Here is a 26,122-nt window from a genome sequence, read left to right as displayed (position 1 = left end):
GAGCTAGTGAGTTCCCCATTACAGGAGGTGGTCAAGCACAGGCTGGTGGGGAAGCTGCAGACTGGACTCAAACACTGGACATAAACTGGACTATATGGCGGCACCTTCTTCCACTTCTGAGATTATTAGTCTCTTAGGAGAGCAAGAGCAAGGAGGGAGAACAAAGGAAAGAGGGAGGGAGACAGACAGACAGACAAACTCTGTTCTCCTACAGGCACACATTTCCTGACATTTTTCTTTTTAGGGTAAAGGACTAATCTCTTGACCCCATCTCACAGATCCTTGAGTCTTATCCAGGAATGATGCGTACACTCCCTACAAGGACTAGAGTTACAGCAGTGGTTACTGTGGCCTTACAGTGGCCCCTCATAACTTGCAAAAAACCCACCCACTTAGACTGCTCAGTTCTGGTTTAAGGAGTAAAGGCCACAATTCCTATTGCAAACTTAAGAGTTAATCATGGCATACTGAATACATGCATTTATTGCTATTCCTCCCCCAAACTCTATTATGATGTTAGTAAAAAAATAAAAAAAGATGTAAAACCATGAAAACAAACAAGAACAGGGAAGACGACGGCAGATGAGAGGGTAACAACTTTCTAGAAGATGAAAAAAGGACGATGAGTAGCCACTCCTTCACAGAGCACCAGGAGCTGACACCCAAGTGTCTGTGAGAAGGGGAGTCGAGAAGAAGCAGAGCAGCTGTAGTACGGGTTCCCAGAAGGCTCGGGGCTGGAGGCACCCGGTACCTCTCTGAAAGTGGGAGTGCAAGTGGGGCTGAAAACAGTGAGCTGTTTGGAAGTGTGAATAAAGAACAGTTTGGCCCTGGCGTGTCCTGGTGTCCTCTCCCCCAGTTCCTATAACCACTCACTCTTCTCACAGCAAAGCCAGGGCACTCATTCTTGGGAGGCACTGAGGGGAGCCTGAACCTACTGGGACCTCAAGCTCAGCTAGGGGCCAAGTGGGTATCAAGAAGAATATTAAAGAGTTAAGTTCAAGCCAATCCATGGCATGGGAGTCTCCCAGGACCCTTCTCCAGCTCACGTCCCAGAATGCTGCCTGACCATCCCACCCCAGCAAGAGAGAACAGGGAGTCTTCTCGAGGCAAAGTGACCAACCCAAGAAAGAGACAGGATCCCAAAGCAGGGGTCCCCCAGTGTGACCACCTGACCACCTCACAGTGAAGCTGATCCACTGATTCAAACAGCTTCCAATCAGCTTTTTGAAGCTTCACTCTGAAAGGTAAACAGATGGCCAAGGATCACCAGTCATTGAAGAAAACCCCCAACATGAAACAGTCTAACAGGAAAAAGGAGCTCAGAGGAAACGAAGAATATTCGGGGGGCAGATAAAGCTCGAAATCCAAAAACAAAACAAAAACTACAACTTCAGAAAAGGAAGAGAATGTACACAGAAAAAAATGGAAAAAGGTACTTAGTAAAAAGAAGACAGAATAAGAAATGCTTTAAAAAATGTTTTAAATTCAGTAGAAGAGACAGAAGTTAGTATTGGAAAATATCTCCTAGAAAACAGACAAAAAGGGAAAGAAAACATAAGAAAATTATTGAAGGTCAATGATGTGGTCCAACTTTTGAATAATAAAAATTCTAGAAACAGAGGGGAGAAAATTATGAAATACATAATACAAAAACATTTTCCAGAACTGAAGAGATCTTTAGATCAAAGTGCCTACCAAGGAGGAGCAAAATGACTAATAGACCAGGCATCAACTACATTAGGCACTGCATATCATGCACCAACCAAATGATTCATGTACAAACCCAAATACAAAACTTAATGATACAGACACATAAGACTAAGTTAACAAAAAGAAGGAAGGCAATTACTAACTTCTTAAAAAAAAACACCACCAAGAACAAACAAAAATCAGAGCAGACCAATAGCTTCAGTTGGGGAAAAGAATGCCAAGGTTGTAACAATATAAACACTGAATAATAAATTAACCCGAATTGTGATATTGAAAGATGGAGAGGAGGAGGGTGGGAGGATGGGAAGAGTCTAACAGCTAAATCTCCCGTAAGAAGAAGTCAACAGTTAGTACGTAAAGCTGAGAAAGCAAGAATTAAAAGCATAAGCACATTATTTGGAAATATGGAGGTAATCACAAAAGAAACATCCATGAGAATTGCAAGGGGCTGCTTCTGGGGGATGGGGAGAAGACTGCAGGGGCAGGGCAGAGGGGGACACCTTCTTCATAAGCTTGGGATACTGAGTTGTAAAACTTGTAAAAAACTTTTGGAGGTAATGAATACATTTACAGCATTGACTATGGTGATGGTTTCATGAGTGTATACCTATCTGCAACTCATCAAGATATACACATTAAATATGTGCAATTTTCTGTATGCCACCCATACCTATAAATTGGCTTTGAAAAAAGTTAAAGAAATAAAACTAAAAATAAAACTTGGATAAAAATACTTTTAGAAGGAGAAAAAAAAAGCCACAGGTCTAGTTAGCATACAAAGGTCTGATAGTTTCTTATGGGGTCAAAACATGCCCCACAACGACATGGTCTTGGTTTTGCTTTCTCCTCCACTGTAAGCTATTAAATTCCAATTTCAAAAGGGTTTCCTGAATTTGCCGTTTATCCTGGAGGATGGTGGTTCCAAGCTTTTGGCACAATGATTCTCCACAGAATGGAGAAACATGCAAAGACAAGGGGTAGGGGCTGAGTGAGAACACCGCGGGCTCTCCAACTTTGGATCTCAGGGAGGCAGCTCCAGTAGCGCCTCTGGAGAGTTCTTCCAGCACCAAGAATGTGAATTCTACCCACAGAGTGAAATGAAAGGCTGTCAGCAAACGCTTCCATGAAGCCCAGTGTACCTTAGGCAGGCCTCTGTCAGGCTGAACCCTGAAGTCTCCATGTCCCTCTATTTGGTAACTTACTTTTTGTCAGGACTTGGATGACCAAAAGACTCAGGCCTCTCTTTTATACAGTCAAAACTGCTAAAGCCCTGGACATTAAAAACCTACCACTTCCTAAAGATCCTTAGCAGAAGAATCAGGAATTGTGTCCAAAATTACACCACTTCCCTGCCAAATGTAGCTGAATGACTAACCAGAACATCTGCTTGATCCAACAGGATCTAACTCAGCATACCACTTCACCAGCGAGTCCGCCCGGCGGTGGAATCCTGGAGGGTAAAACCAAGTCCCCACAGGGCTTCAGAGGGAGGAAGAGCTCCTGGGCCCAGTTTCCACCCAAGACCAGCACAGTGAAGCAGGAGCACCCAAGCAGTGTGGAGCACCATGGGCACGTAGGCCTGGGTCTCACCCGAGGTCTGGCAGGAGAGTAGGGCAACGCTGTGCAAATCAATGCCCAGTGGACACCTGGGCTCCACACTCACCCACCCAAGGCAAGGAGGGAGAAATGGATGGCAGTTCTTATGAAACACAACTTCCTGCCTTATTTTTAGCCCTGAGAAGATAGGAGGGCCCCAAATGGCATTTGGAAGGAGAAAAGGCTGAGTGAGTAAGAGCTGTGGCTCCTCCCCTGACCACCACCTGCAGGCTGTGTGACCCTGGGCACAGTGCTGATCTCTCACAACCTCTACCTCCTCATCCAAGCATGGGGAAAACAGTGGTGCTGCCTCACAGGTGTGAGGGTCATGGGGGAGGATGCCTCACGCACAGTGAGGGCTTTAATGGTATTTACTGATGACCTCTTTGGCGTGAGTCTCGTGGGAAGCAGGAGGGGTGTTAGGTCTTCAGGCTCCCAGGGAGCAGACAGCCTGCCTTCTTGGATCCGGCCAAGGCCAAAAAAAAAGCAAAGGCTCTAAATTCTGAAAATAATTCAAGACAACCTCATGGAGAGTTAGTTCTGTATGTGCTATGCTGTCCTCTGGGTAATGTGCATGGTATCCATGGATCAGCCCAGCCTGCTTCCTCCCAGAGTCACCTCAAAGTCTAGAGCCCAGCTTGATCGCCCACCTGTTTCTGAAGGACCATGGCAGCAACTGTATTACTTGGCATTCAGCGCAGACTTCCATGTTTGTCTCTGGATATGCCAAGACCTCAGCAAGAGCACAGACTGTTTTCTTCCTTATAGTCTCCATGTGCAAGTGTAAAGCCTGGCATTACACCTTACCCACAGTATACTCGGTCATGTTCCTAGAACCATAGGCCAGTGCCCTCATGAACTGCCCCAGCACAACAGTTCCTTAATGTAATTATCTAGTAGAGAGCCCCATGGTTTTCTGGGCACCCTCTTACCTCATCCAGCTGTCTCTTTGTCTCTTCTTCCATCCTTCGAATATCATCCATAGTCAGGTCAACCCATTTATCAAGCCAGCAGAACAGCTGCCTGTGGAAGTTTGTAAACAGACGCCTCTCTTGCTATAAAAATAAGGGAACCCAGTTAGAACCCAGAAGGTGAAGGCCAATGCTGCAGCTCCCCGTCAAGAGCTCCACGCCAACACTCATACTTCACGGGGGAGGAAGGGCAGGAGTGATGCCTGGCTGGCTTACCTGGATCAGCCCCAAGTCCCATAGGTCAGTGACTTTTGCCTGCACATAGTTCTAACAGGCATGGCTTCAGGCAGGATGGTGCCTACCTCACATGAAGCTCTGTGCCCCAAGTGCTCCTAGGACAGGCAGCCCACAGGTAACCCAAGCCCCAAACCATCTGTGCCAAGTTTCCTCTGGAGCCTAAAGCCAGCAGCTATGAAAAGTGGCCCAAGAGTGAGGCTGTTAACACATCTGAGAAAGGACTATAGAAACTCCTAAGGTCTTCCCAGCTCAGTAATTTAGGACACTGGAGAATGAGGCTCACAGTGCCTCTTGTTTCTTGGCTTCTAGAAAATAGAGAAACTGAGTAGTTCAATCATAGTAATAACCCCCTTCCTGTTTTCCTTATCTGTCTCAGTTTGCTTCCGTGTCACATATGGTGCCCTTGGATGGGAAACATTAAGCTGTAAGACAGTTAAGAGTTAAGAGCAAGGGGAAGTGGGAGTCTGTGAAATCAAACTGAAATATTCTGAGGCCAGCCACCCTAGGATACAAGTCACATGGACTATAATCATCTCTTGCTGGGAAAAACTCCCCTGACCAGCACACACTGGGAAGGCCTCAGCCTGGTCACTTACCTTGTGTATAAAGTTTTCCACTTTGTTCTGCAGGCCCCACCACTTGAACTTGACAGTAACCAGTTTGTATGCACACATGTATGGGCAGTCTTTCTGATTTACAAGTTCTTGCTGTATTAGAAACACACCCACAGGCAGGCAGGTGACTAAGAGGGCCAACTCTGGCTCTCCCTTAGCCCATCCCAGTTATTCCCCTCCTCCATGGGGAGAGACCCCCTGCACCCGCCCCCTGGTGGTGAGGGTGTGAACTGCACCTTCCAATTGGGGCCCAAGGGTCCTCTGCCTGTTTTGATAGATTTAAATTTTGCTGGGTCTTCCTCTGCCTTGTAATCCTGAAAGATGTAGAATTTGAATTGGAGGAGGGAGGGAGGGAGAGAGGGAGGAAGAGAGATATCATATTTTCCATCAGAGTACATTTCATACCAGTCTTGATGCTGCTGGCACACAGAAAATAAGGGAAAATGTTATAAACAAGATATAGGACCATTTACATTTGACTCAGGAGAGCTCTGTGTGATTTTTTCTGCCAGAGTTTTTTTACCACTATGAAAGGTGTCACTGGACTGTCTGAGCAAGCATGTATTTCCATGTATTTAAGACAGGGATTTTCAGTGTGGAATAAGCATCCAAATTACAGGGAAGGCTTTTTCAAAATACAGATTTCTAGGCCATTCCACCCAAAATCAAACTGAAATATTCTGATGCCAGCCACCCTAGGATACAAGTCACATGGATCCAGTGATTCTAAAACAGCCAGAGTTGAGACCTGACTGTCATTCCTGAAATCTTCTAATCCCAAATTCCTTCTGGCCTGGTTTTTGTTTTTAAAACTGGCTTGTTTTAATAAAATCATTATTGGAAATGTTTGATATATAGAACCTATCCTCTTGTGTACTACTGTCAGTCTCATTTCACCAATTTATAATGCAGTCAATGTCATGTGTTAATTAACTAATAAAAGTTTAATCTTTGGCTATTCCTCTGCATTGACTAATGTGGGCTCAGGAAGAGCAAACTCTTATAGCGTCTATTTAATATAATAAATTACACACATACTTGCATGGTCATAAAGTATTTCCCAAACCTGAGATTATTTGTTATTATGTGATTATTTTCTCACCTCTACTTCTCTCTATTCCTTCCGTAAGCATGAAATAGCAAGAGTTGACAAAATATTCTTTGCTAATATTTCTTGAGAAATATTTGGGTATGCTCAGTTTGAGAAAATCCATCAAGCTGTACACTTATGCTATATTCATTTTACCATATATATTTCAATTTAAAAGTTTTTTGAAAAGTCCACTAACCTTTTGAGGGTGGGAGTGGGGCTATTAAGCAAGGAAGCATAAGATGGTTTTCATATCTTTTTGGAAATGCACAGATCGAAATATCTTAAGCACACATACCCAGGGGATACAGAGAGCTGACATTTATTCTCACCAATGGGCAGAGAGCCAAATTCTTATGCCCTGATCCCAGTATGCCTCTGTCAAATAGGACAAATAGTGAATGAGGGGATTTAACCCTTTCCTTCCCTAAGCAAATACCTCCTGGGAGCACATAGACCAGTTCCCTGCTTTCTCCAAGTTTATGGTCTAGTGGCAGACTGTCCTTTTCTAGGTGTGTGCTACCATATTTGCTATTCTGAGAAGCTACCAACAACCTCCTGAGGGCAAAGGACTTGTCTTTTCATATATTCTACATCTATCACCTGGAACTCACAGAACAGAGTACTCTAAACACAAAAGGCAGGCCATAAATGTTTTTTAATTACTTGGCTGGAAAAATAAATTTCAGAACTAGCTTCAGATTAAGTGTCATTTCAGCAGGGCAAATCAATCTCAGAACTACCAACAGCACCTACTTTGGTCCAGTGATAATTTCTGGAGGCCAAACAGGACACATACACCTGGATCCCTTTTCCTGCAGATAATCCCAAGTCAAGACAAGGGAATTCTTAGTAGCAATTTAAAAACTGAAACAAACCATACCCAAGGAGAACTTCCCTTGAGCCAAGTTGGGCAGGGTTCCATGGTTTCTCGGGCTCTTACAAGTCATTTCTGCATCTCCAAGGCCACCTGCATCTCTAAATAGTTCCTACCTTGCTAAGTACTTGGCTTCGATCTGCAATGTCTATATATATGGCTTCCACATGTTTCCATGCCTCAGGCTCCAGTTTATGCACCTGCAGGAACAAGGAGGACCACTGTGTTGCTTTTGTCAGCTACAAAGCACCCTTTACCCAGAATGGACACCTAGGAACAGCTGTTCCCACAGCTGCAGATGGGAAATTCCTATTGGTAAAGAATACATACATTACCCAACAGGAGGATGGATTTTAACTGGACATACATTTGAGAACTAATGCTCTGATTTTTCAGGCTAAGTGTAATTCAGCAGACCAGAACCCTTAGGGCTACCTACAGCATCTACATTATACCCTAGGTTCCCCCTTTGCAAAGACTAAACACTAGTGGAGATGTTGCCTGCTTAGCCATTATACTGCTTATTATGATGCTTTAAAAAAATTAATTCAAACAGGCTGTATGTGTACATGATACGAAATTATGACAGAAACTCAAAATGAAAAAAACATTATGACAGAGCAACTCTTTCTCTTGCTTATTTCCCAGTCCCCTCTCAGGTACCACCGCTACCAGATTCTATGCACATACAAGCACCCATGTGCAGAGATTCTTCTGTCAATACAAATGACAGCATGTATACACAATGTTTTGCATCTTGCTTTTTTCATTGAACAATGTATCTTGACAACTGTTCCCTATTGGTTCTTTTAATGGCTGCAGAACATACCACTATATGGTTACAGTACAATTTATTTAAGGTGTCCTACTCATGGGCCCTTAACATTGTTTTTAGTTTTTGGCTACATAGGGAATGCTGCAATTAACCTCCTTGTATGTAAATATTTCACCCATGTAAAAAAAAACAACTGTATGACAAATTTCTAGGTGTGGAACTGCTGGGGCAGATGACAGCTATATTTTAAATTTGAGTTGTTTTTGGCAAATTGTGCTTTACAGAGGTTGTATTTTGATGTTTAAAAATATAGCTCCTGTGGGCCAAGAGTTGCATTGTAGACCAATCCCACCACTTTGAGAAGGCCTTTTAAGAAGTCTGAGGGATCGTACTTTGCAAATTAGAGAAACAGCAATCGCATGCTGGTAGGAAAGATCTAGGCACAGGCTGTTGCCTTCCTGGCCAGGAAAAAGGAGACTACAGAGAAGACCCCATGGCAGGGATGGAAAAACTATGGGGCAGAGCCTCAACACCTTGCCCCAGGGCCTGCGAGCCCTTGGGGCTCTTGGGAAGTGCTACTTACATTCTCCTGGGTGCCAAGATCTGGTTTGTGCCAGGTTTCAATTTTAATCAGAAAGTCCTCTTTCATGTACTCATTCTGGAAGGGGGAAAAATACCTTACAGTCACCAGGCTCAAAGTTGGAGAGTAACCACCTCCCGTTACTGGTCATGGGCAGTGGAGAGACTCCAGCCTCTGCCTTTTAGTAACAGTCAACTTTCCTGGGAGTCCATAATACACTGGGAGCTAATATATTAGCTCATTCACTCTTCACTACAGTCTGCAGTCTGAAGTAATAGCACCCTCATTTTGCAGATGAGAAGTGAAGTTCAAAGGGGTACAGTGTCCTGTTCAAGTCCCCAGAGATAATGACAGAGTTGAGCCTCAAAAATAGGTTTGTCTAACTTCAAAATCCATGTATTTAACCATTCTGCCATACTACCTTATGCACAGAAAGACCTCCTCACCAACCAAAAATGCTCACCACCTCCCCATTCTCCCCAGCCAGCTTCTTGCTAAAGCCTGAAGTTCTATTCTCAGCAATTTAACCCTTCATGCTAATTACCGTCTTACCTCCTTAATGCTTTTAAAAACCTGGAAATACTCAAAGGAGGGACACATTAACCCATTAGTTCCTCAGCAGGAGTTAGGTTCCCAGAGCCTACATTTCCCAGCAGGGACAAGGCAGCTGGATGAGGGTGCTCTAGGGAGGAGAGGGTGGGCAATGATACAGGCAATGATCATGGAAAAGAAACCTTGCTGACTTCACCATTTTGCCAAGGGTCAGTGTCCACTGCGGTCAAGAGATGCCCAAGTAGGGAAGCCACAATCAGGCCAGCTGAACTAAAGTTTCTGAACAACCCTGAGAAGGAATGGCCTGGAGAATGTGGACAGCCTCAATCCACTCTGTATGTTAGGACGTGAGACCCAGAGCTAGGACGCCACATCCTAACTGCTACCCCTTACAAAGCCATGTGCCAATGCAGCTTAAAGCAAAAGGCCCCCTTTCCTCATTAACCAGTTTCTCATTAGGAGTGAAAGGATTATGCCTCAACAGCTCAAAGTCATCCAAGAGAAAGAGAGGAATACCCAGAAACTGCCTGTGCAGTAACACTTTTCTTATTAATCATCTGTAGCTCCAACCCCCCTGAAAATACTTACTGTAATAACTGCTCCAAGGCAAGGACATGAAAAGAAGAGAGAAAAAGATTAATGAGGGTGAATAAATATTTGCCCTCTCATCCCTGGAGACCATGGTGGCCAAGAGGTCTCCACTCCCTGGGGCTCGCTCACAGCCACCCTCCACACCCCAGGGAGTGTACTAGGTACCTCAGATGCACCAACCCCCAGGGTTCACTCAAACACAAGTCCCAAAAAACCAAATTTGGAATTTAATTAAAGTGATGCCACTATCAGCTCCTTGGGATTCTTTCCAGCTGGGCAAGGAAAGGGGACTGGCTCTGAAGAGCTGCAGTCCTGGGACTCATGGCTCTGCCGTCAGCAGGTCCCTGGCGGGCTCTGCTCCCTTCCTGGGACACAGAGCAGGGTGCGTTACACCGGGCTTCTGCATCCTTCCTCTCACTGTAACCAAACCTCTCACCCTCTACACCACTGCTCATTGTAATGAGATGCCCTTAAAAAGCACAGTTCAATTATTTATCAGAGAAAATGACTGCAGCTCTAATGTCACTGGAGAACGGACTAACCCTCCTCCTGACAACAGCCCAGATCATTCTGTACCCTCTGAATCTAGGAGTTACCTCAATTTCTAAAAGCTTTGGACAGTTTACAGAGCTAACAGCCAAACTCCATAACTCCAAAACTGCAAATAAGTGAGACTGAGATGAGGAAAAGCTGAAATGTAAGTATAAGATCCACCTTGTATAGAAACAAGGTGAGAGACAGACTATCAGTAATTTCCCCAAAGCCAATGAAAGAAACTTGGAAGAAAGCACCAGATAAAAGATTATAACTAAAAGGTCTACTAAACTGTCCTCTTGTCAGCATGAAGAAAATCATGTTCATGAAAATGAAGGGTATAAAATCCATCAAGCTGAAGTCCAAAGAGGCCAGCTTGGCTGAAATTCTCCCGCCCTGCTCTGGAGCAGGAGCCTAGAGAGCAGACGGCGGTGTCAGGCTGGCCTGGGTGGTGATGCTGGCCATTACAGTTCTCCAACACACCACCTGATTTTGAGTCCATGTTCTTCAGGCAACCTTCTAATCTGGCTTCAGTAGGGACAGAATGTGCTAATCAACAGACACAGGAGTCTGATCACTTGAGCAAGTAGACATTTTTCACTGCATGTTGGCATTCTTTCTTCTTTTACGCATTCTGACTATACTTTGGTTTCCCATGTAGAAGAGTCCACAGGAACATCTCACTATGCTGTCAGACAGTAACTACACTAGAAAAGGTGAGAATTTAATAATATGGGTAACTGTTGAGCCACCGTGCTGTATTTTGAAACCAACATAAGACTGTATAACAACGATACTTTAATTTAAAAAAATAGTGCACAATGAAAGAATGTCCTAGTCAGCAAACGGGGGTATCTGGTTTCACTAGTAATTTTGTATTTCAATATAATTTAATATATTGGCATTTGGAGTGCTTATACATTATTCTTTCAGAGACCTGAGAAGCAGACCACACAGCTCTACAACTCAAGCGACCAAACCACCTCCCCCTCGTCTTCTCTAGCCCTCCCCATCTCTCCAAACACCTCTGAATTCAGAGCATTCACTTTTCTTCAAACTGCAATTTTAGATACACTGGAAAATTCTCAGGAAACCATCTGCAGCTGGAAATATGACTCTTCAAATAGAATAAATAAGGTACTTTACAACCATGGCTTAGTGAGACTATATTTAGCCCAGGGTTATGTTAGAGGGAGCAGGAGGAAGAAAAAAACATTTATTTCCTCTTCCTACTTTCATTTACAGACAGGTTCCATGGCGCCCCCTCCTCATGTCCCAACCTATTAGCATCAGGGGGAAAGCAACAGACAGAAATAAGGTGAGAGGGCAGAAAGAGCTGATAGTGAGTACAGTATTCCATCCATTTTCATTCCATGCAGAATAAGGTGACAGCCTTCCAAAAGGCAGGCAGAATTTCACTCCATGCACTTTCACCCACCTCATCTCACCCTCTAATCTACTTAGGCCAAGCTAAGAGGTTTGAACTAATAATCTTTCTTCCACCAATCCCCAGAAGGAACAGGAAAGTAGCCTTCCCTGTCTATATCTCTTATTTTAAAGGAGCAATGTCTACCTGAGCAGATCTAAGATTCAACATATTCATTTGGTGTGACAGTGGGTTCTGATGTGAGGTCATCAGCCACTGAAGAAGCCAGCCTTCCATCTCCCACTCCATGCCTCTCCTCTTTATGGATTACTTAGAAATTACATTTTTCTTCTTTTTTTCCCCTTTGGCCAAGGATCAAGACAATACATGAATGAACATATGGCATCTAGAAAAATGCCCACATCAGCTGTAGCACACTCTCCCCCAAGTTACACAAGGACAGAGGCACCTCTCAGTAAGCCTGAGCTGTCTACTCAGAATCCTGCCCCAGGCATGGAAGAGTCCACGTGATCCTTTTGCTCCTTTATGCCAAGGTGGTTAAGGTTCTTATGATGCATGCTTAATGCAGTTCTCTTATACATGAAGAAAACTCACCTTTGGCCCTAGACCAGACACACCCAGACACAGTATACACTGCCTTTTAAGAAAGTGAGGGCATGACTCTCCCCAAAATTTAACAACTTCCTGCCCAATGCTTAAGAAGTAGTGATGTTTGCATTTTCAGCTACAGCAATAAAATGACACACCCCAGGTCCCATCAATGACTGTGCATCTCCTGATACTTCTTGACCCCATCCATGTAAGGCCATTGAAGATCGGGGAGAACAATGACGCTGTGCTCCAGACTTTAGTCATTCCCAAAGTCCACAGGATAAGGACCACATAGGTGGAGTATCCTCATTAGATACAATCTAGGCAGGGCCAGGTCCCAACAGATAAGGCAAGTGTAACAATAGATGTAAGCAGGGGCCGGCAGGAGGACCCCACAGTCGCTCTGTATCAACAAATGTAGGTTGTTGTGGGGAAAGTCTTCAACTCAGTCAAATTCCAGGGGGCCTTTTAGGAATACTCCTAGTCTATGGACCAGTACTGGGTTCAGCTCCCCCAAGAGGTCTACTCTTAAATGGCCCCCAAGACCTAGGAATTTCAGAAAGCTGTATCTGAACTACTCAAAGGGAATCAGAATGTCAAGAACAGGAAGTTCCCTGTGAAGGTTCAAATCTTTCCTTCCAGATAGGGGACTAGCCAAGATTAAGAAAATAATTCCATCCCTACTCCTACTTTAGAAGGTTTAGTATAAACCACCAGTTCGGGACTCTTAGTAGTGACATCCCTCTTTCTTAAACCCCCTCCCCACCAATCTTGCAGGCATACTCTGTGTGTTATGTAACATATTTAGGGGATAGCAGTTTCTAAATCTTTTGTCATAAAAAATTTGGCTTATTTCAACTTTCCCCCAACATCAGGGTCTCCTTTGTTATTTTCTTGGTGTCTAGGCCTGGGCTTTCCCCAGGCAGGAAGGTCACCTATCACCCTACTACAGGCCCTTTCCTATGAGTGCCTTTCTCAAGAGACCCTTTTCAAGCCCAACAAAAATATATCACATTAAAACTGGAAATTTCAGTATTAATAAGGCAATGATTTTAAAAGATCATAGCACATTCATACGATGGAATAGTATGCAGACATTACAGATTTAAAGAAATAGACTATACAGTGACAGGGAAAAAGGTTTTCCATTTACTGAGTAAATATGAGTAACTCAGTAATTAGTATCACTTGATCCAAAATTGTCTAGAAAATGTGTCTGGAGATTATACATATATTTGTATATGCAAATACTGAAAAACAAGATTAGAAAAAAGACCCTAAAATATTAATAGTGACTACCTAGAATTTTTGGCAATTATTTTCTTCTGTTTGTATGTGTCTCCCAAAATTTAAATAGAGAACATTACTTGCATAATCAGTAAAAACAATCAAAATTATCATACCATCCCCAAATAAGAGGGAACTTGGTTCTATACCTCTCAGGTTGTGAATACTTGGTGGCTCCTACTCAGCTGACTGCCACATTGTGCTAGGCAACACTGACCCTCACCCCCAACCTGAAGGGGATCCCCAAGCTCACCCTTTCACTAACTTAAGCCAGAAAATGAAGGTGGGACACTAAACCCCAACTGACCTCCACCCCTGGGCCTACCTGGGCACGCCCTCCATCTACCTTGGGGCCTGAACTCCAACCTCCAGCCAGGTGTGCACTCACCAGTTCTGCAATAAGGGTAGGCATTCCATGCTTTTTCATGTATATTCAGGGCTCCCTCTGGGGCCAGCATTCGAACAAACGTGGGCACTTTGCTATGGTGAGAAGAGAAGTGGAGGTGAAAGTTAGAAGTATGGGGGCTTTTACATCACATTCTTCAGGCCACAGCTCCAGCTTTTTCAATGGGGAGTTGACAGGCAAGTTTCCATGAGATAAGTAGGTTACTCTTATGTGTGAGAAGGCACCTGCCAGAGCCCGATATACCCCAGTTCGGCTGGCTACCAATGCCCATTCACAACTTGCCCCAGCACCCACCAGAACAGGGCAGGTGACATCCCCAGCTACCTGCCATGGCTTATCAGTCATTACATTATATTACCCATTTTTCCAGAGCTCACCGGGCCCAGGGCATTATACTACATACTGCAAGGATGAGATATCACTGAGAACACACCAGCCTTGCTTAATGGGCCAGAGGGACTAGCTGACTAATTTGGAATAGGGGTCCGAGATGATCTGATCTGGATCATCAGTTCTGGGAGGCCAGGAGAGCGTCAGGGCCATCTGCCTCCCAGGAAAATATTTTCCTTTATTCAGTTCTTATCTCAGGTTACAGAACAGTGTGTACAATACAAACCCATCTTGGGTTTTTGGGTTTCCTTTAAAGATGCACATATTTCCCTCCCCTAGTTTTTAACTGATAATCTATGCAGTCTTCAGCAGGCTCCAACAATCTCAGGAGCATTAGTGCCTAAGGCGTAAGGACAAAGAGCTAAACACAATAGAGAAGGAACTCAGAGCAACCTTCTGAGTTACTCACTCACTCACTGTCACACTCACTCAGGTATTCTGTGCACCAGGTACTGTGAGACATACAAAAATCACACAAACATGGCTCCTGCCCTCACGGAGTTTACATTCCAGTCGGGGAGTAATGAACACAGCCAAGGCAGCACAGGAAATGCAGATGAGCGCAGGGCTCCTGGGGACAGAGCACTGGGAGAACTCGGCAAGGAAAGCCCAGTGCCCAGGGAGGCTCCTCAGGGTAACAGGGATTAAATGAACACGCAGAGTGGAGAGTGAGTAGGACTGAGCTGGACTGAGCTAGATGAAAGGACAGGAGTGGGGTGGGAAAAGCTTGGAGAAGAGAGAGAAGTGCAGAGTAGCTGGTGTAAGGTACAAGGGAGGGAGCACAAGAGAACATACAGAAGCTGGCTCATAAAGATCTTGTAAGTTATGTCAAAGAGCATGGACTTTATCCCAAGGGCCAAGGAAAGCCATCAATTGCTTTTAAGTCGGGGAGCAACAGATCTGTCTTCTGGACACAACACTTGAAGCTGTGCAGAGAAGAGGAACGTAGGGGTTGCTGTAGTAATGCAGGCAAAGATGATGGAAAGAAATGGATATGGTGGAGATAGTAAGGAGATGGAGTCAAAAGAACTTGACTTGATATGAGGGACAAGGAAGAGGGTAGCGGTGAACTCACATTTCTGACTGGGCAACTAGATGCCTGTCGGGGAGGCCTAGTCTTCATGAGGACAGGTGGTCTCGGTATTCAGCACTGTTGCTCTGGGGCTGGTATTTTGCAGTTGGGTGTTTTGGGGGTAAGGAAAGAGTAACAGTAGCAGCTCAAAGTCTATATCCTCTCTTTTAAGGAAGAGGGTAAGAGAGGTCGCACCCTCCATTTGTACAGACCACCTCTCTGCCACTTTGGTAGAGCCAACTGAGTCTTGAAGAACCATCTGGCCCCTTCTACCAACCTTACTATCTCTTTTCAAAGTTCTCTTTAAAGAAATACAAATGCACAGATATGAAGAAGGTATATCTTGAGCCCTATTCTAATCAACTGTTAATGGCTCAGGCAGTCAACTGAGTTAGGGATGGAGGGGGACAAGGAGGTGGCGTGAAGGGAAAAGAGTATCACAGCAGGAAATGGGACCGGGGTGGTATTTTTCCCCCCACAGTGCTGCTCTCCTCCTGGCTTCTGCACTCACAAGGCCCTGGGCCCCCTAGGCTAGCATTTTTACATCTCCACAGTAGCAACTACACTAAATCGGGTTTTGCCAGTGGAAAATGAAATTGGGATCAGTTCAGTTTAGTGACAAGAAATTAAAATTCAGGTTTAAGTCGAAGAGTTGGTACAGCAACATGACTGTTCTTAATACCACTGAATTTAAAAATTATGCATTTTGCATTATGTTTATTTTGCCACAATTTAAAAAAAATCACTTATTTTTTATTTATTTATATTTGTACAATTATAGATTAAAAAAATACTTTTTTCCAGTACTGGATACTTTCTAGACTAACTTGGTTCAACTTTCATTCAAGTTGGTGTATGTTTACCATCGCTTTCAACACCCTTTGGTTGGAGATTCAGCAAATTCGTGTGGTTTGCTATGCTTTTTGGTATGCAAAGCACCTCAAGCTTCACTTTTAAACATTTATGTTTTGGATCCAAAGAGATGTACCAAGATTTCTCTGACAGCTGATGTCACAACATCAGAATTTAAAATAATACCTGCCCCACAATACTACTTAGGAACATTTACTACAGATTTATACACATAAATACATCAAAAGATTTGTGCAGAAAGTGTTTCACTAGAGTACTGTAAGTAAATATCTGGAAATGACTATAAATATACACCAATAGAGGATGGGTGAAACAACTTACAGCATATCTGTACAACAGCACCGTGTGGACTTTCAAAGAACAAGACAGACTATGCTAACAGTGATGGCAGCTATGACATGATCAGGACCAAAAGGGCAAAGTCGAGAACAGCATGTATAGTCCAATCCCCTCTATCACACACACACTTCTTTACTCACAGACAAGGGAAGGGCCCACAAGGAACTAAACACTATCTCCTCTGGGGAGTAGGACCTTGGGGGGCTGAAATTTTACTTTTATTGAAAACAAAACAAAACCTTTAAATGAGGGAATAATACCACCTCCACCCACTTTCACAGGTGAAGTGACTTGAGCAACTAGCAAATAACATGAAAACACTCCAATTATCCATCAACTCCACTGCAATACTGGGCCACCTTTCAGCTCTGCTGCTCAGCCACATACCTCTGCAAGTGGTAGATCTTGTGTGTGTACTGGCCTTTCTCGCCGTCCTTCTCATAGGGCTCGTTCACCAGCACCTCCACACCTTCACCACCACCCGTTTCATTTTTGCTGGCCTCAGCCACAGAATACAGCTGCCCTACTTGATACTAAAGGAACAGAAAGACAGGAATTATTGTCAGCGCAGAATCTTCTTGACAGTTGCGCAGTCCAGTTGCTGGTAACTGTCCAGTTAGATCCCTCTGGGATCCCCTCTTTGGGAGCTCTTTCTGCAGTGTCACACGGACCTTGCCCAAATCCACCCAATGCAACAGAGAAAGCTGCTCCATGGCCTCTCTTTAGACATCATATGTGTTTAATTTCATCCTTCCCATTTTCACATCCTCCATCAAGATGAAGGAGAGATAGAATACACTTAACCTCACACCACTACCCAGAAAACAGATTATATAGAGAGTCCAAGGTAGCTTTTTCCCTGGACCTGCCTCTAATATTAAGACCCCAAAACAAGATCTGGGTTAGTTGCTAGAAGTGTCTTTATTCCTTCATTTAAAGAGATCCTAAGATATGACTTCTAGTCAAAGAGAGTTGCCCAGTGCCCTGTGAAATCCACAAGCTCTACTGTAAAACACCGGCTCACCTACTTGCTTTCCTCTCCAGTGCTGGGCCCTTCCTCACCCTGCCAGCAGCTCAGAAAACAGTCTTGCAGGCCGCCAATCTCCTGATGCTTTCCAGATTCCTGGAGGGGCTGAAACAAGTGCCCTGCTTCTCATATTAGACAGCACAGATTCCCAGCTTACAGTTTGTGCTGGCTGGGTACACCCTCTGTGTTGGCACTTACTAGATGGCAAAAGCCTAGTTTTCCTTTATTTAGGTCACATGTCACCCTATCAAGTCACCAGTCAAGATCACTGGCCTCCTCTGACCCCCACAGGACAAGTCAGTGTTATGGCCAATGACTGGACAGTGCCCAGGCCTGGCCCTTCTGTCCCTTTTCCTCTGAGAGAAGCTGTCTGGAGAGAAAAATAAGGTGAAAAGAGAATGAGCAGCAGCACAAATGCAGGAAGGTGCATCTTCCCTATCACTGCTAGGGCCACAGTCTAACAGTTTAGGGAGTATGCGAAGAAAAAGTACTAGACTGCATATTGGGGTGGTAAAGGTTTTCCTCACCTCTACACCCTATCCCCTAGCTCCTGGTACTTCAGGCTGAGCAGTAGAGCTGAAATAAGGGTTTTTCTCCCTTTGAGATTAAAACAGAGAGGCTGCATCTATGAGCTGCTGCCACTTATGCCACAGAAGGGTCACAGGCAGCATCTAGGGTTGCTTCACCTCAAACATGGAAGCCTGCTATGCCAGGCAGCTTCATTAGACTGCAGGGAAATTTCTCGGCCAAGTCTGGAAAACGAGGCAGTAGACCAGGACAATTCACCACTCACCATGAAAGCTGAATGAGCCCCGACTTCCAGAGCAACACACAGGACTAAATGCCAAGAAATGGCCCAGGCAAGTGATCAAGGCTCAGTTAATCCCATAAAGAGGAACATCTGGGTGAGAGCGAGTCCCCTTGACCTTGCTAATCCTGAGCAATATCAGTGCTGCCTCAGTGCCCCTATGGAGTCCCAAGCTGTCTCTGTGCCTCTCCAAGTCCACCCCCTGGCCAAGGCACACATAAAAACTGCTATCAAGTAGGCCAGGGTTTGGCTGAGCCATGGGTTCCTACAAAGGAACAGTAACTCTGTTTCAGAGAAGAGTCATAAGAACATCTAACTACTAACTCAGCGGTCCTAAATGGCAGGCTGAGGAAAGGTCTGGTGGAGGGGACTGGGTGCTGCAAGGGAGGGGCCCCCAGGCAGAGACTAATTCCCTTTATTTGGTTCCTCTTCAGCTGCAGGAATCAGAGGGACAGGCTCTAAGAGGATCAATCTGTTGGGCTGGCATCTTCCCCCCATAATCTCTTTTGATATTCTGATCCTTTAATCCCAATGAGACAAGTGTAGGCACTTTTGTTAATCCAGAGGGGTAAGACTGACCTCCACAAGCTACAAGTGGGGGACACTTTTCAAGTCAGAGGGTTCTCTTTGGCATAGTGACTCCACACCTTGGGAAAGGAGGCAGCCAGGCTCAGGTGGGGACAGGGGAGTGGTCAGACCAGTAAATCAGATAAAGAGCCCCAAGGAGACTGGGACTCCAGCCTCCTCCAAAGGCCTAGTACCCTGTTCCCTGCAGTGAGATCTGTTCCCTTGTCCAAAGAATTAAGACACTCGACTAAGAAAAACAGACTCTACCACTCTGGCAGTCTGGGAGTGGGAGCCCAGGGAGATGCAGTGGGTGGGCCTGAAAACACTGACATGAAACGTCATGAAACATAGCGCAGCTCTTGGCCCTGTCAGACTGGGTACCATAGAGGGATGGTTGGGGAGGGTGGGCCAGCCTGAGCCAGGAACCACAGGTGGACACACCCATGTGAATCAGCCAGGACTTTCTTGCTCTGGGGCAGAATGCCTAGAAAGCCTGTGGTGCTGGGCCAAAGGCTCTAGCCAGGGAGAAGCTAATTCCACCCCAAAATAATGATTCAGGCCTTCAGGATGGTTATAACGACATGATTTTCTCTTTTCCCCCTAAATCAGAAAGTTCTGAGGGCCTCAAACCATGGCCTCCAATTAGGAAGTGAATCCAAAAGTCACATGATGCTGGGCTGTTCCCATGGGAACCATGAGTCAGGATGGGGTTATTGATAAAGACTCAGGTCAATCACTTCTTGCTTCTTCTTCAGCCTTCCCATTCAAAATTTTCTGATTTTCTGAAACTTAAGTTTCAAGGCATCAAAAAAGCATTAACTGCTTCAACCCTACCCAGGCCATGCACTGCTTTGTCACCTGTGGTTTCCAGCTGAGAACAGGGTAACCATCACCAGCAGATAGACAAGTCCTAACCAGCGCTTACTGACCAAACTTCAGGCTTCATTCACCCTGCCCCACCACTTCCTTAATGCTGCCAAAAAACCATCACAAACTGCAGACTGCCACCGCAGACACTCTCAAGATGAGTTCCCCTTTTCCTCCCCTCTTGGCCCCAACATCAGCAATCAGTGTTCTGGTCCCTCCAGTCTCACTGCAGAGTAGCCAACAGGTGACCCTGGACAGTTCTGGCCCTCTGGGTTGGCCACACTTCTCAGAGACATTTCCACCCTTTGTTCCCTCAAGAAACTCCCCTAAAAAGATCCCTTTCACCCCTAAATGCATATTGATGTATTCCCTAGTTTCTGGGGAACATCTGCCTGATCAAGAAAGTTGGATGGGATCATCCTATACAGCTGAGAGGGTCACTGAGCCCCCAAAAGCTGATTATCATCAGAGTAAGGGACATGCTAGGCCTTGCTGCTGGGACTCCTGGTTTGGAAAATCATCACTTGCTAGTTTTCACAAAGACAGCAAGCCACCAAAGCAGGTGGGTTAACAGGGCCCCCCCATGTCAACACCTATCAGCCCAGATATATGGTTCCCAGGCCCCACATATGCCTCAGATGCCTCCAGGGATCATAGAATCTATCCATTACCCTCAGTCTCATTTCTCTTATCCTTTTTTCCCAGAATTCCCAGATCGTGTTTGAGACCCACCTCTGGGCCCCTCCCCCAGGTCTGTACAGCTCTTATCAGATCCCACTGGAGATAATGCTCTAAGGGGCCAATGCTTGCCCACCCTTTTGGGATCAAGAAGCTTGGATATTTGTCTCATCTACAGTGTACTACGGGCTCTGTTGGCCTGATTTCATTTTTCAGAGGTCCATTTCACATTTGGAACAGAGTGGAAGCTATCACAGGAGTTTCATGCTGACACTGCAGGAAAAAGACTGACTGAGGGTCCTCCACTGGCTGACAAACTTCACCCAAACTTGAGCTTAAATGAATTCAGAAGTAAAGAACAGGCTGTGCCAAGAGAGGAGAGTGGAAGAAGTTCAGAGAAAGGTTGGACAAGGGAGGCTCTGTGACAGTTTTCTGTTGTCCAAGAGACCACTCTGAGTCAGCATGGCCTATGAACCTTGTGGCAAATCCTGCCAGATCCCCATACACAGGGACGTCGGGCCCAAGAACCATAAAAGGACAGAGGGCAAGCCAAGCCCATTTGTTTCCCTGCCTTCTGTAAAAGGAGGGTTCTGGGCCTTGTTCTTCCCAGCAGTCACCTAGAGTGTGGTTAGGGAGGGCCTTGGAGATTTCCTGCCCTAATGGTTCATTGCACAACCAGAGGCAGCCGTGCACACTTCCCAGTCAAGTCATGGAGGTCCCAGAAATGCACACATTCAATTCCCTCAATAATATGTCCCCAAACAGGCAGTCCCAGCACATAAAAAGGGCTGGCTTAGTCTCTATTCAACATCATCCAGCATGCCCACAGCTTGAGGCAGCCACACACAGTTGTGGAGATATACAAAGTAAGTGCTTTCCTTCAACTCAAAATGGCACAAGGAGAATTCACATCGAGTACTGATTATGTCTTCGTTAGAACAAACATGAAAGCCACACATACAGTATGGGCTCCTTGGAGCCCAACTTAGCCAATGGTCATAAGGAATTACATACAATTATGGAGAAAAAGGACTTACCTCCTCTACAGACACAGGCAGGATAACACGACTATAAGAGAGGGAAAATAAAGTATCAACTTTGAGCTCTGCCCAAGGTCCTTAAAGCATCATCTAGAATAGTATTAAACATTTTGTTGCACATGACCTTAAACTCACTGTCAAAAACCCAGCAGAGAATTGTCCCCTGAGTGCTTAAAGGCTCTCTTGTGCCCTTCTGGCATCTCAGTTAGAACCCTGTGATTCACTGCAAACCTGTCCCCCCACCAGCTACCTCCCAGGCCTCTGACTCACATTTGGAGCTGACTTCTTCTCCCTCTCCCCCACTAATATCTTCCCCAACAAAACTTGGCAATGAGTCCAGTAAAACAAAGTGGTTAACACACAAGAGGACCCACCCCTGCAAACTCTGACGCCAAAATGACAATTCAGACCCAAAGAATCAGGCCTTGGGGAATTTACATCTCTGTGGACCTAATCTCACAAAAGCAGCCCTCAAGGTGAAAGGCTAGCAAGAGACCAAGCTCACTGGACGCTTAATCACCCTAAGAACACATAACAACCATCTCTCCTGTAAGGAAGGAAACTACAATACAATTTACTACCACAAAGCCACCGAGAAAAGACACCCAGCTTGTGACCTCCTGAAGCTGTTCACAGGCCCCCTGACTGATCACTTTCTTTTCCTTTTTCTCCATTTCAATGACCACCAATTGTTGGAAGTACTACCAATGATCTGATGGAGAAGCCACAGCCAGCAAGGTCCCCACACTGGTCAGGACTCCACAGAAGTGCCAACGGCTACAGGGAGCAACAGCCAAACCCCAGTTTAAAGCTGTGAGGTCAGAGAGCTGATAAAAATACTTGGTTGTGTTCATACAAATAAAGCCAGTTCCCAATTTTAGTTTCTCAGTTCCCAGACCCTAGCCCAGACCCACCAGAGCCCCCCACACCTTGCATGCGTGGTGAAGCAGGAACTACTATGCTCTCCTTCCTATGTAGTAGTTCTGGCAATCAGGGTCCTTGCTCCAGACTGGTAAATAGTCCTCTCTTATTTTCTAGTTCCACAAAGGTCCCTCAGGAAGTGAGAAGCACACGGAGGGTTCTGAGAAAAATATCACACTAAAGGCAAAGCACGGAGAGAAATGTAGCAAGAAAAACAAAATGGGCTCCAAGTCTTTCCTGACTTCCAACCCCCCTACCCCGAATGACTCAAAAAACGTAAATCCTGTAGGTTATTGGCTGCTGCCACTAATGCCCTCGTCCCATTAGAGAAAGCCGACAGTGCAGAAAAACACTCCCAACTTGGAGGCCACAATTTCTGCACCCTCAGAAGAAACTTCCTAGAAAACAATAAGCCTTTCATCTTCAAGAAAAGCAGTTAAAATCACATCCAAGAATTTGCAGAGACCAAATCAAGGAGAATCCTGTTAGAGGAAGTATCAGAAAAATCAACAGTGACAACCTTCAGACCCTGGAGACTGGCATTCACCAATTCCTGACAAGATGCTGGGAGGCTGCTTACACTACAGTTGCACACCCAGACAGATGCTTCGCCCCAGCTCCTTGGGAGGAAAAGCCCTTCAGTAGCAATAGGGTGCAATTCCAAAGGATAGGGCCACAGAGGCAGTGCCAGGCTGAGACTGGAGCCATGCTCCCTTCAGTGTGACCTTCACTTGCACCCTTCCCAGAGCTGCAGCACTGCAGCCACAGCCAAAGTGTCCTGGATACCCCCCTTCTCGTCCCCCTTCCAGGGATGCACAAATGCACTCAAGCATACACAGGGCAGAAGTTGGGCAGGAAGGAAACGCAGATGCCAGGCAGGCTCTGCATCCCTGGCACCTTGGAGCTTTCCCTGGCAGGCTTCAAGGAGAGGAGAACAAAGAGTGGGAAGGGAGGACCTTCCTTCAAAACTCTCTCTGATCTCTTCTGAAGGTCCCTTCCTTCCCTTCCCTGCCTGACCTTTTCAGAACTATAGGTTTCTACAGGTTCTAGGATTCATCTGGGAGAAGAGAAAAGGATCAGGAGAATGGGAAAGGCCTGTCATCTGAACAGTCAAGATTAAAATCCAAAGTGTACCATGCTCCTGTTGGCCCCAAGGTTCTTCCTCCTCGCCACAGAAAACGCCAAGCTCTGGCTGGATCAACATGAGACTGGATGTCAAGAAACAGAGGTGGAAGGGTGACAAAATGCTGCTGCTCAGGTGAGCTGTCAAGCTGGGATGACACCTGAGTCTCTGCTGCCTTTGTAATCCAAAGCTCTACACTCTGTTCTCGATGTCCTGAACACCTCCAAGGAGCAAGCTGAATGGGATGGGGCAAAGTGCCTCACTGACAAAATGGCAACAGCCCTCCACACACCTGCCTGGCTACCAAGTGAGGTCCAGCAGTTGCTCTCTACTTGCACATCTCCCACTTCTGGACTTTGTGGGCTTCTGGTCCAATGCTGCCACTTGCCCTCCCCTCCGAGGAAGCACAGTTTCACTGTGAAATCCAAACACACACACACAATCTCTCCTTTTTGAGAGAAAAAAAGAAGTCCTTAAATGTTTACTTGGAACACAAGCTTCAGGACTGGGTCATCTTGTTAGAAAGATTTAGCAGTCCAAACACACCACCTGTCATCCAAGCCCATTTCACTATAATGCCTACCAGAAGTCACTAGATTCCACCCTCTAGTCACTACTCAAAATTTCACTCTCCCTTCAGTGCCTTGCCTCAATTAATGGCTTTCATGAAACCTCAATTCCTCAAAGCAATTTCAACTCAAAGCAAAACAACTGAGGATCCTCTAGAGATAGGCTGCTCCTGTCCCTCGCCCCCACTCCAATAATATGTATATTTATTCACAAACATACTCTCTTTCCAAACCATCCACTACCCTGGTAACATTCTGATCTGCTCCATCACCAAAACTTCCTCATATCACTTCAGCCCATGCCCAATATTTTCTGGACTCCTCACCCAAGTGTCCCCAACTTCCAAGCAATCATCCTAAGCTTTTTTCTAAATACCTCCTCCGCACCTACCACTTGGGCACCATGTCACACCACCAGTCCTCTCTGCTATCTCCTGAGACCCTTCCTCTGTCACCCGTGTGGCCCTGACTCCCGGTCTTTTTCCCTACCCACTTATTACAACCTTTCCCTTAATGCCTATGGCAGCCACTCCTCCCCATCATCTCAACTCCATTCCTTAAGCTGTCTTATCTGATCTGCTAGTGTCCCTTAGTATTGTTTCACCCCCCCAAACTCCCCCCCACCACTGGCCAGCTTGCCAACCCTTCCTGCCCTTGTCTAAACTGTTTCTCTAGCCCCTCAGACAATTCCTCCCTCTCCTGCCAGCCCTCTCCTCTCAGCCACTGCTGCAGTTCTGGCTGGCCCCTTCAACCCTCAGCCCCACTCCGAGGACAGCCCCACATCTCATCCAGTGTTCCCGATCCCCTCAGCTCCTCCTCACGCCCTGTCCAGCTCTCACTGTCCCCTTGACCCCATCGCAGGCCCTGTCCGGCCCTCATTGTTCCCTTGGCCTCTCCTGAGGCCTATTTGGCCCTCGCTGCTCCTTGGGCCCCACCTCAGGTGCTGTCCGTACCTCTCTATCACCGTTTGGCCACACCTCAGGCCTTGGCCGGCCCTCACTGTCCCCTCAGCCCCTGCTGGGCCGCCCAACAGCCCCATCCAGCGCTCTCCATCTCTTCGAGCCCCGTCAGGGCACTGCATGCCCTCTGCCAGGCCATCACCCTTCCTAGTCGTCACCCCCGACTCTCCCTTCCTCCCCGCTTCCGCACGGCTGACCGGACACTCACTACTCCTTGAGCAGCACCATGTCGTTTCGCGGCTCGGCGGCTGCCCGCTGCCTGCCCGGCTTCCCGCCTGCTTCCCGGCGGCCGCTCTCCCAGTGGCCCGGCCCGGCCCGGCTGCCTGTGCGCCTTCGTCGTGGTCCGCTCCGTCCGCGCCGCTCTCGCTGCGGTCGCCGCGCCGGCTTCTGCCGCCTTGGCCTCGCAGCCTCCAGCGCCGCTGCCGACGCCGCCCGGAGGTTCGGTTCCGCAGCGCCGCGCGGGGGCGGGGCGTCTCTGCGGCAACCAGAGCATCACACGCAGCGGAGCGCGCTGACCTCAGCGTGGAGGCGGGGCCTTCTTCGGCCCGCCCACTCCCTTCCATAAATGGGCCGCGGTGTCAGCGTCCGGGATGGAAGTGGGTCCCGGGCCTGCGCGGGACCCGGGCAGTGGGCGGAGCAAAGGCGGGGGTGCCTGGCAGTACCCTAGGTGTGACCTGCAGGCAGAACAGATGCCCTCGGTGGGGTGGATTAAGATCCAGGAAAAGGTTGTATCAAAAACACATTAAGAATAGCCCAATTTACGTGATTTTCTAAGTGTTGACTCCTCATGACAACTCTACCAGAGGTAGAAGGATGGAAGGTGCTATTACCATTCTGGTTTACAGGTGAGGAGAAGGAGGCAGAGATTAAAAGACTTGCTCAAATCCAAAACTAGCACGTGATGGAGATTTTCATTTGCGAAGTGTCTGTGTTGGATTCTCCCAGAGGAGGACGCCGCCCCAAATCACTCACGAAAGGCATCTCTTGATGCAACAAGCAAGAGGAATTTATTCAGGAACCAGCTAGCTGGGGTCCAAGTGTCAGCCCGACGCAGTGGGTTTCAACAAGGACTCTGAGCAGCTAAAGCCAGA

The 26,122-nt window shown here is 46.4% G+C and overlaps 1 protein-coding gene across 1 annotated transcript in view; it reads right to left on the bottom strand.

Moving 5' to 3' along the window:
* Positions 1-25,529, bottom strand: part of PITPNA (phosphatidylinositol transfer protein alpha) — a 34,139-nt gene extending 8,610 nt beyond the window's left edge. The window contains exons 1-10 of the mRNA XM_017656171.3: positions 25,240-25,529; positions 21,457-21,487; positions 16,860-17,005; positions 13,781-13,872; positions 9,591-9,598; positions 8,454-8,528; positions 7,212-7,295; positions 5,365-5,442; positions 5,111-5,221; positions 4,239-4,361 (exon numbers count right to left, since the gene is read on the bottom strand). Of these exons, the coding sequence (XP_017511660.1) occupies positions 4,239-4,361; positions 5,111-5,221; positions 5,365-5,442; positions 7,212-7,295; positions 8,454-8,528; positions 9,591-9,598; positions 13,781-13,872; positions 16,860-17,005; positions 21,457-21,487; positions 25,240-25,259 (768 nt within the window). The 5' untranslated portion in view covers positions 25,260-25,529. The remainder of the gene's footprint in view (positions 1-4,238; positions 4,362-5,110; positions 5,222-5,364; positions 5,443-7,211; positions 7,296-8,453; positions 8,529-9,590; positions 9,599-13,780; positions 13,873-16,859; positions 17,006-21,456; positions 21,488-25,239) is intronic.
* Between the last annotated feature and the right edge of the window lie 593 nt (positions 25,530-26,122).

The sequence above is a fragment of the Manis javanica genome, chromosome 4 (assembly GCF_040802235.1).
Source record: "Manis javanica isolate MJ-LG chromosome 4, MJ_LKY, whole genome shotgun sequence".
Taxonomy (NCBI): Eukaryota; Metazoa; Chordata; class Mammalia; order Pholidota; family Manidae; genus Manis; species Manis javanica.
This window is presented reverse-complemented; position numbering and strand designations above follow the sequence as displayed.